General features: G+C 43.3%; 1 protein-coding gene across 1 annotated transcript; it reads left to right on the forward strand.

Moving 5' to 3' along the window:
* Positions 1-9,037: 9,037 nt before the first annotated feature.
* Positions 9,038-11,402, forward strand: irx3b (iroquois homeobox 3b). Its single transcript, XM_028958636.1, has 2 exons — positions 9,038-9,390; positions 9,588-11,402. Exons 1-2 carry the CDS (start codon positions 9,196-9,198, stop codon positions 10,479-10,481), a joined length of 1,089 nt encoding a protein of 362 aa, XP_028814469.1. The 5' UTR covers positions 9,038-9,195; the 3' UTR covers positions 10,482-11,402.
* The last annotated feature ends 261 nt before the right edge of the window (positions 11,403-11,663 follow it).

Below are 11,663 nucleotides of genomic sequence, written 5' to 3' on the forward strand. Positions count from 1 at the left end.
CCGCTCCTGTGCAGATATCTGTTTCCTCCATTTCTCAAAAGAGGCCCTGCATTATTTATTATCATTATTTATTATTCAAAACCACTGAAACTGACAGTTTATTCTGTAAGGGGGAAACATCAAATATAAATCACCCACAATCACCAGCCAAATAAACACAACGGTATAATCCCTGAAGGCATAATATATCCGCACTGATAAATTATATTGGGGTATAAAAGTCATATCTGGGAAATGGAGGGCGGCTCGTTTACTATTTGTCACAAGCTGGTTTGCTGTGGGAAACAGATACCTTATTATAAATGTTCTTTCATTTACGGAGATCATTGTTTATAGAGTGTTATAAGATTGTTCTCTATATAGGTTAAGGATGGTCAATTCTCAGAAAATGTCAAATGTATGCAAATATAAAATAAGTCCCCCCCCCCCCCCCCCCCCCCCCCAAAGAAATTAATGGTTCATCATAGACACATTGGCAGATTTTAAATCTTACAATGGAATTTGATATTTTCCGAATCCTGCAGAATTTTAGTCATAAATGAAATATCTTTAAAATACAAGTGAAACATTACGTTTAGGAATACAAAACATTTTAGCAAAATATTATCTGTAAAATGTAAACCATATACCACTGTATGTAAATATTTAGCACTCTCAAAAAGCAATTTTTTAAATCTTTTTATTGAGCAAATCCTTGGGGATTCACAAAATGGACATAAACTTTATTCAGTCTCTTTAAAAGCCTTATGAAAAGACACAACGGTGTCTTTGAAGATTAGTTCTTTCAGATGAAGTGTGAAGTTACAAATCCTGCTACCAGGATCCCCCTTATACATGGATTGTAGAGGTGGTGTTACCATGGTGGGCTGTTCTTTAAGCTGCTGGAAACAACAGGCAGCATTGCTATGTTAAAAGCGCTAGACCTTTCATTTGCTGATATATCTTGGGGGAAGGCATTAGGGTATCAGGTATTTAATAAGAGAATGAATTAGAGCAAAAGCAGCAAATGGGGCTGTATTAATTACACTGACATTGCACTACGTCTTTTTAATGGGAATTAAAAGCGTGGCACTTTCATCCAGTTCTGATTGCCCTGACTATTTCATTTAACTATTTAAATTTTTCATGGACATGGTGAACCTAAGGCATTTTGGAAGTGTTGCTACCCCAGGCACTTGCATAGAAATTGCTATGAATGCATAATCTCCCTGCTTAGTTAACATTGCACATCAATGGTGTTTAGGGTAGCTTCAGCACGCCGAGGCTCTGCTCATTGCTTTCTTGCTCCTTTCTGCTGTGTTTTTACTGTGATCTACCAGTCATGTATGTGATTGGATTTCAACCTGACAAAAACCTGAAATTACACACCTATTGTGTTGAGGCTAAACCCAGTTAAGTAGGGATGGAGACTGCCTACTAGCTGCTCTTTTGGATGTTGCTGGTAGAGGTCCGTCCCCCTCCTCTCTTGCTTGGAATGGGGGGGCTGTTAATAGGATTAGGCAGCCTCAGTTCCCCAGAAGCGTGGATCGACACATTCAGTTGGACAAATGGGAAAGTAATAGAACCAGTGGGTAGCAGGACCCCAGAATTTGGACTGCCCTTCTGACTGCCTGACCGGTTGCCAGTGTGGAAAAATAAATAACTTTAAACTGTGGTTGACAAAACTGCCACACCTGGAATTCTATGAACGGTTGCAACATAGTCACATCCGAGATAAGCTAGCACAGAAAAAAAGAAATGTAAGAGTGACGTGCCGCGGATCACAGTGTAATTCCGTAATTTTGACCAATCAAGCTTGTTTCACCAAACATGGCAGACAATACTTGCTGTTCAGTGGTTGCCAGAGACGTGAAAGCAGCTACACACACAGATCGTACAGCCACGTGTGTGTCACAGTTACTACGAATGACCTTATTTAAGGTGCCATGAAATCAGGCATTTTTGGATGTAACATTTTTCTCTGAAATCGTGGAGGCACTGGATGATGATGTAATTATCAATGGTAGCCCCAGTGGTGCTATGCCACTAGACAAACGCTATGATTACAGAGAAGAAAAAAGTAGCCCTAATAAAAAACACATATTTGCAAAGCTGGGGACAAACGCTATGTCTTATCACGCAAATAGAGACGGCTGTCCGGTGTTTGCCCTGTGAACCGAACCACCTGGCTCTGGTGAGCTTCCAAACATTCCTCTAGTGAGCGGCAGTTTAAAAAAAAAAAAAAAAAAAAAACTCCTCCATCCTGCTGCCGTTTCTTCCCCCCTCTGGCTCTCCCTGCACCTACAGAGGCTGACGCAGGTCAGGAAATAATGGCTAATGTTGTTTGCTTCCTCTACCCTCACTGTTTACTTTGAGCATTAACACCTTCGTGGGAAAAGCTCCTCCAACCCTCAGTAGATGCATGTGGGATGAATCTGCTGAACACACAGCTGGAGCTTAACATGCCAGGTCTTACAGAGCCACCTCCCCCAAATCCTGCCCTGGGCCGGAGCTAAACCCACCATGCGGCATCAGAGGTGTGTGATGTAGTATATGTAAAGGTATCTTATGTGTGTGTGTTTTTATGTACATGCATAAAGATGCACAAATAAAATATGTGATCAGATGTGATGTAGCGTCATGATAAATGTAAACAATTTAACGTAATAGCATATAATAATTTATTCCTTTGATGATATTCGGGTTGAATAGTTGTAATGTGTATGCAATGCATATTAATAACATGCATATAAGCGTATATAAAGCCTGTGAAAGTTTCATTTTCAGAGACCTCAGCAACAGTAAACACAAGCCACATGGATCCTCCCTCCCTCCTCACCTTTTCCGACAGGCCGGGGCCAAGTGTCAGCTCAAATTGGCCCTTTTAACCGAGTGCCATTTAGCTAACCATAGAGCAATCAATTTCCCCCAGCGCTGAGAGAGCTCAGCTTCCCAGCAGAGCTGCAGGATTATCCTCTTAATGAACATAGAGGAGCAGGGCTGCCTGTCACACACAGCTGATTAAAAGTCTCAACAGTGTCTGCATCCCATTTCCATGTGCACCAGAGCCAGAGACGTGCTAGCAGGTAGAGTGGGAGGGCGGCGTAGGGTCAAACGGGAGTCTTTCACGGCATTAAGCAGAGAGCTGTGAGCGTGTAGTGTGCCATTTTTCAAAATTTCCTTGTCTTGTGCTCTGGAGTGGGACACGCTTGGCAGTGAAAAAAACTGAGCTACTTCACCATAAAATATTACTTTTGATTTTCGTACATGCCTCTATTTTTACCTACACAATAGCCCAGACCTCATGCATATGGGCCACAATGCAGGAAGCCAGCTCATCTGATTCGCCTTTTCAATAATAGAAAAAGACATGAGGCGTTGTTTTCTTGAGTTACACAGACAACCCAGTGTGTACAGACTGGGTGGGCCTTTTTTTTTGCTGGAAAAACCCAAAGCCTTCACCAGAAAGAAAAGCAATTAATCTGGAATTGAGTGGCGGAGCAGCCGGTCTGAGCATTGGAGCCTCCCTCCGCTGGTGCTTTGGAGAGAAAATGAGAGCACAGACCTGCTATTTATTGTACATTTCAATTAAGCGCTTGTTAACACTAGTTATCTCAACAGTCACAAAATTACCATTGCAATGCATTTTGTTGGAGGAGAGGGAGAGGGAGAGAAAAGCGAAAGGGGTGTCGAATGAGGATGAAATGAAAAACTGGACGCGCGCGCCGTGGCTTTCATTTTGATTCGTGGAATAAATTCCGAGGAGGCGGGATGTCATAATGGATCTGGGCCGGGGCGCTAATGGTTATTTAATATGGTCATCACTGTTCTCAACTCCCCCAGCATACTGAGTGTGCATGCTAGCCCCCGATCCCTCTTAAACACTTATTCAAGATGACAGGAAAAATGAAAGCGTTTGTGCTCTCAATGGAAAAAGTAATCATTGCTACATTATCCTCCGCTTGCCCTATCATGCTAATGCAGGGTAAAAATGTCACCGAAATGTATTTAAAGGCTGATGGAGTGTCGCTGTTCCAGCCTGCTACTGGCTGATTAATAATAATAAATAAATATAAAATCTTCAATTTGTATGTAAATGCACTTGGGCTCTTTTTTTCTTCTCCATATCACTAGCCAAGGCTACCTGCATCCGGAGAGAGATAATAATAAAGTGAGGTTTAATGTGGTAATTATGAGACTTTATGGTGATTCTGTTAGCTCCCCGCACCGGAGTGATGAGATATCGCTGGACCAGGCCTGATCTACTGGGAGTGGCCCTTCGTCTGCTCAGCGAGTGCACCAGCATGGTGGGGTGCAGCCCACACCCCCCCCCGACTCGGTGTAGACATTCTCACTCAGGGCTTCATCTGGCAGCTCGCTTCAATGCTTGCTTAACAAGTTTGTGGATGAATCTGAAGACAGATATTTGTCTGAAGGAAATACAGATGCCTTATTCAGGGGGCAAAAATCAGGAACCGGACCTCTGTAGGTCTGTGGATATCAACGTGCACACATCATAATTACCATACTGAGCAAACTGAGGCAACTGGTTCCCAGCCGTGCTGGAGAAGTTCTTCTTTGCAACAAGGAAAGGAAAATATAGCGAAGATGGCGTTCTAATGGCTTTATACAGAAGTCATTCAGGTCTGCTTATCTCCTGACTGACTGAAAATAAGTCTCCTTTGTGTTAAATTGGATTTCACAGATCACCACTGTTGGCAAAATGCATCCTCTCAAGTGTACCTCTCAAGAGAAACTTATCAAGATCTTTAATCTTATTTGGCATAAATACTTCATCCAAGCCGTGCCTTTAAATAAAATGACACATAAATATTAATAGTTTTTGTGCATCATGGAGTTTTTGCAGGGCACATCTGAAAAGTGCAGGAATATAAATATTAATCTCTATTGAAGGGAAAGTGAGAGTTCAGTGTTATTCATATTCTAATGCATTATGCTAATGACGGCTACTCCATGACTGCGCATGCTTTCAAGAGTGAGAAGTAAACAAAAGAAAACGCAGACCGAGGGAATGACAAGCGACTGACTGTTCTCTGAAAGTTTAGGTCATTTCTCAGACAAACATTCCACAATAAAAAAAACAACAACATAAAAACAACATTTTCAACCCTTTTTATATCCTTTTATGATAGCATTATAGATGATTATGAATTATGCAGATATTATTCATAAAATAATTGTTTGGTTTATAATAAATTAATTATTCGGTCATGCATATTTGTTCTTTCGCACAGATAAATCCATAACTGAAAAAAAAACAAGACACTCTATGTGCCAAGCAATATCCAACCAGAAAGATAAATGTAGAATTTTCTCTTGTCACCATTTGATGGATAAATCTGTGGTGTTTTTCTATTAGCGACACATCCATTAATGTCAGTGTTGCGTCTCCCCGGGGACTAATGGGCTTTAATTACGCCTCTCGTCAGAACCTGCAATGGTGTCCAGGTGTGAGGGACACTGGAACAGCATATTTTACTTCACTCACTATGCACACACACACACACACACACACACACACATATTTTTATTTTATTTTTTTTGTTTTTATATAATGGCTGGATATCCAGACTTGGCGCTTCACTGACAGGCCATTGCATTGGATGGTTGCGAGCTGAGGTTCGCCACTGTTGTGGTCAGTTCCAGCGATCATGGGCAGACTGGCTGAAAAACAAAGCTGACCTTTGACCTCTCTGTTGCTGCTTTGGGTTTTTTTTTTTTTTTTTGCTGCTTTGGGACATTTGTTCTCTTAGCACACAGGAGCTGCTTTGCTCGAAGCTGTCTGATCACTGTTGTCTGTCTTCAGGGGAAACTTTGCCTGCTGCCCCTTTAGGGGGTCTGGCAACACAAACAAATATAGCCTTTGCCGACCTCAGCTCATCCTGAAAGAAACTATCCATCACAAAGTGTTTATCGCTTCCCCTCACAATGGCTGTCATTCTTTCTGCTTTGTATTGATTTTGGGGGTGTGGGGGTGTTGAAAATTATTCATTAATTGTACTGTATATTGCAAATAGAATAATGGTGTAAATAATGGTGTAAAAAATGATATCGGTATTTAAAAAGTGGTAGTGGTCTACGCTCATGGTTGGTTCTCTTGCTTAAACAGCATCATGCAAAGCGGGATACATGATGTTCTTCAGGGATGAAAAATATATTGGACGTTAATATGTTTTATGCATCAAAAGGTGCAATATATCCATTATTACAGAGTTTTACTGTAATATATTGTAATGCACGAGCAACAAGGAACAAAACAATAGAGGTTCCTCAGAACTTTGTGAGGAGCAGAATAACACGATAAAGTGATTTCCGATTAGAACGTTTTAACGTCCATGAAAGGAGGGTCCCCTTTTGTGGGGACAAATCTGAGACGTATTGGTTAAACAACATTTGCGTTGTTAGTATATTGTATGATTAAAAGCGGTTTAAACGCACAGATGTGTACCGTTCATTGTGTCAGTGTGCTGGGTGAGGGAGGGCGCCTCTTCACTTCAATTTAAGTCTCATCCAAAGAGCTTACAACTGTAATTAAATCATTAAATTCTCGTCCACGCTTCACAGAGCACAGAGAAATTAACTTCCCACCAACCTCATTTTCTATTTGAACATGAAATAATGATTTTCTGCCAGTCTAATTACAAAGCCAACATCTGATCGCAGCAGCATCCGAAGGGGATTAGCGCCGGCAAAGGCATTAGACCTCATTACCAGCTTGAGTGCAGAATTATTACATCTTGTAATTGGATGGTGAGATTTATATACAGATCGGGCGGGTTCCCCATAATATTGTAATTACAAGCTTCATTGGTCACTTACTTATCTGAACTTTGCAGGAAAACAAAACAAGCGAGTGGGCGGAATGTGCGATTCATTAACCTGTGGCCCTTCAGCGTTGCTGTTACATTCGTGTTTGCATTACGGGAAAATGGGTTCTCATCCCTTCCAGCGGCTCGCTGTGAAGGCTGAGTGCAAACGGTCTGTTTCATTTATTTAAGCAAGGTAATCTGGGCTGGAGAACGAGGGGGAACGCTGAAAATGAGCTGTCTCTTCAGCTTGACTGAGCTCAATGTATCTATTACTTAAGACTAACTGGCTGTGAAACCATCCATTTTGAGTGCCATAAGGGGGCTATTTCTTCTGACTAAAAGGGAAGAGGGTGTATTGATTCCTCAGAGAGCTTGAGAGAGAGAGAGAGAACGTGCGATTACTCATTACTCAGCAGACACAGGTTTTGCTGCTATTCCGGTTTTAAGAAGGTAATTCCACCCCACTAATCAGCCCTGGCAGGCGGGCCTGGGCGCCCCTGATTCTGACACAACGACTCGGAAATCGGAGGTCCCTGGGTTTCACGGTGACTTCGGGTCAGATTCGCAGTGAAGATCTCCGGTGATGAAGCTCTGGTGGAAATTTGAAATGTTAATTCCAGCTAAAACACGGAGGGTGCACCTGAGACGCGGTATTTTCAGGATCACGTTGTGTTTAATGTACACCAGAGTTCTGTTTGTGTCCAGCTATTATTTCGGTCATGAATTCACTCAGCGTAAAGTTGCACACATACAAAGCATCCACAGCATATTAAAAAGGCGATTTTTCTGACTATATCTCCAGAAGGCGCTGGAATGGTGTAAATATACTCAGCACATCTGGTAGTACAAATGTAAATATACGCTTTACTCGGGTGTTAAAAGCTAACCAAACGCTGCCCTGCTGCCATTTCTTTTTTTGAGAACAGTGAGATAAATAAACGCTGGGCATACACACAGAAAAATTCCTAGACAGGATTAACTACAAAACCCAATCCGACACCGGGGATATAATAACAGTCCCACATATAATCTCGCCACAGTCTCAGGTACAAGCATGCAGTGCGTTGCAGCGGTCGGTTTTGTCCTCATCTCCTACACATTAAATATGCCGACATCAGCATGATGCTGTTTTTACAGGACACTTCCAGCCATGAATAGATTAGAATTAATAATCATTTTTATATAATATAAAATCGTCGTAATTTATTGTATTATTAACTCAGTTGTTATTAACATTAGTGTCTGAGTGGAAATCGATCCAGCAAATTATTCTAATGAGAGTATTAAAGTATTATAGAGTATTACCTAAAGGACCTTCTGTAAAACGTAAAATAAGATCTTGCTCTATGTAATATACAGTCTCTGGGTATCGGAATAATTTACAAAATAAATGTAAATATCACAACTAATTTATGGAGAATAACATTTCAGATATGTGCAGATTTTAAGGCCCCTGCCACCATACCAACTATTGTGAACAACATGGTGACATATGGCAGCCCTGTGTGTGTGTGTGTGTGTGTGTGTGTGTGGACGGGTTTCCTCAGCTGAACAGTCAAAGGAATCCTTCTTCAGCGACTTTAACAGAGTTGTTTCTGTTTTCACACCTTGGGAAATATTTCCGCCTTTCTCCAGACAAGGAATCTTAAACCCAGAGGACCCCCCCCTCACCCCCCCCCCCCCCCCCCCACCCCCCCCACCCCAGTTTACAGTCGGCCTGAAGACAGAAGAGTGGAAGTGTGTGAGGAATGATGTCGGATCAGTGCTCGGTTTAATAGTGATGGCGGATCATTCTGACCCCGCTCTCAATGATGATGACGGTGATGAAGATGATGATGATGATGATGAGTCGTTCGCGGCTCCAGGACTAAAACCCCGATGTTAAAAGAACTGGAGAAAGCAGAAAATAAAAAATAAAAAAATGTAAGATAATTTTGTACTAAAGTTATTTAAAATGTAAACAGAAATATAATACTAATATAAGTCTATGTAATATATGTAAATAATTTTTAATAGCGTAATTTTACCATCAGGGAATTTATATCCCCAGACGCCGAGTAAACAGCAGGCTGCGTGACTGGTAAATAAAACATTTTAAAGCTGTCGCAGTCTGGTCACCGCATACTTTCAAGTCTGTCCCAGTCGGGAGAGGGCGGGGGAAGGGGCGTGGCTTCCCACGCGGGCGGGGCTTCCCGGCGACTAGAAATGTCAATCAGACCAAAGACTCTGATCCGAGGCGGTCTGTGTGGACCGGACCCGCGACCGTCCGCATCAACAGACGAGCGAACGAGGAGAAGCGCGCAGGGACGCCGCTTCTCGCTCCCCCTCTCTCTCCCCATCTCTCTCTCTCTCTCTCTCTCTCGGACCCCGGACCCTCGCAGGAACCATGTCTCTCCCGCAGCTGGGCTACCAGTACGTCCGGCCGCTGTACTCGTCCGGCGGCCGCGCCGCGCCGGACACGCCCGCGTCCGGGAGCCTCTCCAGCGTCCTGTCCGGCATGTACGGGGCCCCGTTCGCCGCGGCGCAGGGGTACGGCGCGTTCCTGCCCTATTCCGGGGACGTGGCGGTGCTCAACCAGCTGGTGAGGGGTCACTTTTCATTTTTAAATCTCGAATCAACCGGTGATGAAACTTTTTTTTTTTTTTGCACTTTTTTTTATTATTGGTTGTTATTTCCTTTATCGAAACGCACGTGTCAACACCGTTATGTTTCATTGATTACTTTGGATAGATTTTTTTAAGGTTTCGAAATCATTGATTTTTTTTTTATTTCCTCCAGAGCGCCCAGTATGAACTGCAGGACAGTCCTGGGATCCAGCATCCAGCCTTCAGCCACCATCCCTCCTTCTACCCTTACGGCCAGTGTCAGTTCGGAGACCCAACGCGCCCCAAAAACGCCACCCGGGAGAGCACCAGCACCCTGAAGGCCTGGCTGAGCGAGCACCGCAAGAACCCCTACCCGACCAAGGGCGAGAAGATCATGCTGGCCATCATCACCAAGATGACCCTCACGCAAGTGTCCACCTGGTTCGCCAACGCCAGGAGGAGGTTAAAGAAGGAGAACAAGATGACCTGGGTCCCCAAAAGTCGGACGGACGAAGAGGGCAACGTGTTCGGCAGCGACAACGAGGAGGACGGAGCGAAACGAGAAGACGACGAGGAGATCGACTTGGAGAACATTGACAGCAAAGACGACTCGGACGACCAGGACGACGCGTCTGGGGTCAAGTCGGCTGACAAAAGCGACTCGGAAATATCGGATGGTTTTGAGGACGTAGCGGGACGCGGGGAGACACCCCTGAAGGACACGACAAGCGGCGGCGAGGAGAAGCCTCGGGAGCTGGAGCCACCTCACCAGAACCACGCCGGCCCGCCGCAGAAACCCAAAATCTGGTCTCTGGCCGAAACCGCGACGGCCCCGGATAACCCCAAAAGCCCCCCGATCGCGACCAGGAACTGCGCCCCCCAGAGACCCCCGTCCTGCCCGCTCGGTAAATTCCACAGCTGGACAAAACTGGCGTTTTCCGCGCACCAGCTCGCCCTGACCAGCCACTACCTGGAGCTGGCGAACCAGGCGAGCGCCAGCAGCCAGGGCTTCTACCGGCACCACTCATCCTCACCCTCCTCATCCTCATCCTCGTCGCCCGGCAAGGACGCGTGCAGCTCGGACTGATAGAAAAACTTTTTTTTTTCTAAGAAAAAAAAATCATACATAAATATATATATATATATATATAAAATATTTCTTTTTTTTTTTGGTTGTTCGTATATGTGCTTGTATTTCAACCAGGGCTCCACACTAACTCTTCCACGAGCACGTGACAGGAAAAATCATTTCTGTTTTTTTTTTTCCAAATAATATATTTCTTTATTAAAAGGAACGACCCGGCTGTGTTGGGCCCACTGAAAAATTCGTTTTTTTAGGGGGTTTTATTATAGGTTTTATTATGGTTCCCTTTTAATATTTTATTGTATTTAAACGGACTGCTTGACGTTTATTATCACTGGGGGCTTCAGGTTCCGCCCAGAGCCGCTTTCTCTTAATAAGGAGGCCAAAATGCCCGGGAGACATGATCGAAAAAAATAAATCCTAATAATAATTATTCATTAACGACGAAGGACCGTTTAAATTCATCCCGCGATGCAGGATCTCCATTATTATAAATAACAAAACATTAAAAATGTAATGGCAGTCTGGAGCCCTGGTTTAAATACATTTTACTTACACGACGGACGACATGAAATGAATAAAAAGTATGAAATATGAACGAAGTGAAAGTGCTGCGGGACTGCAGCTCACGTCCACCATCACGGAGGTATTATTTTACACCGCAATATCGTGCCTTGGACTTATATTTTCCACGAATCATTTCTTCAATTTGATTTTCCAACCTCCGTCCGTGCACTGCTGATATTTCAACACGTTTAGTTTTTTTTTCCTTTCAGAAAATGTAAAACTCCGTTTAATGTAAAATGTCTTGTTTAAGGAAATAAGATGGACTTGTAAATATTTAAAAGCCAAATTGTACAAAAGTATCTATTTTGGTTATTAAATGAAGTGGCACCTTTTCTCCGTCTCTCGTTTGCTTTGAGTCCCGATTCCAATTAAGCAGGAAGGAAAATGCGAATAAAAAAAGACTTAAATCCTTTAGAATAAATACACAAATATTATTTCACATCGCCTCACTATTACCACTTTTAGGCATTATGAGAAAAGATTGATTACTGACTCATGCGAGGGATGAGTTCGGTTCCCCCTTCACCTCAGGGTGTTGGATTTCGGAGCACTAGCGCCCTCTGCAGGCAAATTTTAGGTTCATCACTAACGATCACATTCAAAGTGTGTAAAGCACAA

The sequence above is a fragment of the Denticeps clupeoides genome, chromosome 17 (genome assembly GCF_900700375.1).
Source record: "Denticeps clupeoides chromosome 17, fDenClu1.1, whole genome shotgun sequence".
In the NCBI taxonomy this organism is placed as follows: domain Eukaryota; kingdom Metazoa; phylum Chordata; class Actinopteri; order Clupeiformes; family Denticipitidae; genus Denticeps; species Denticeps clupeoides.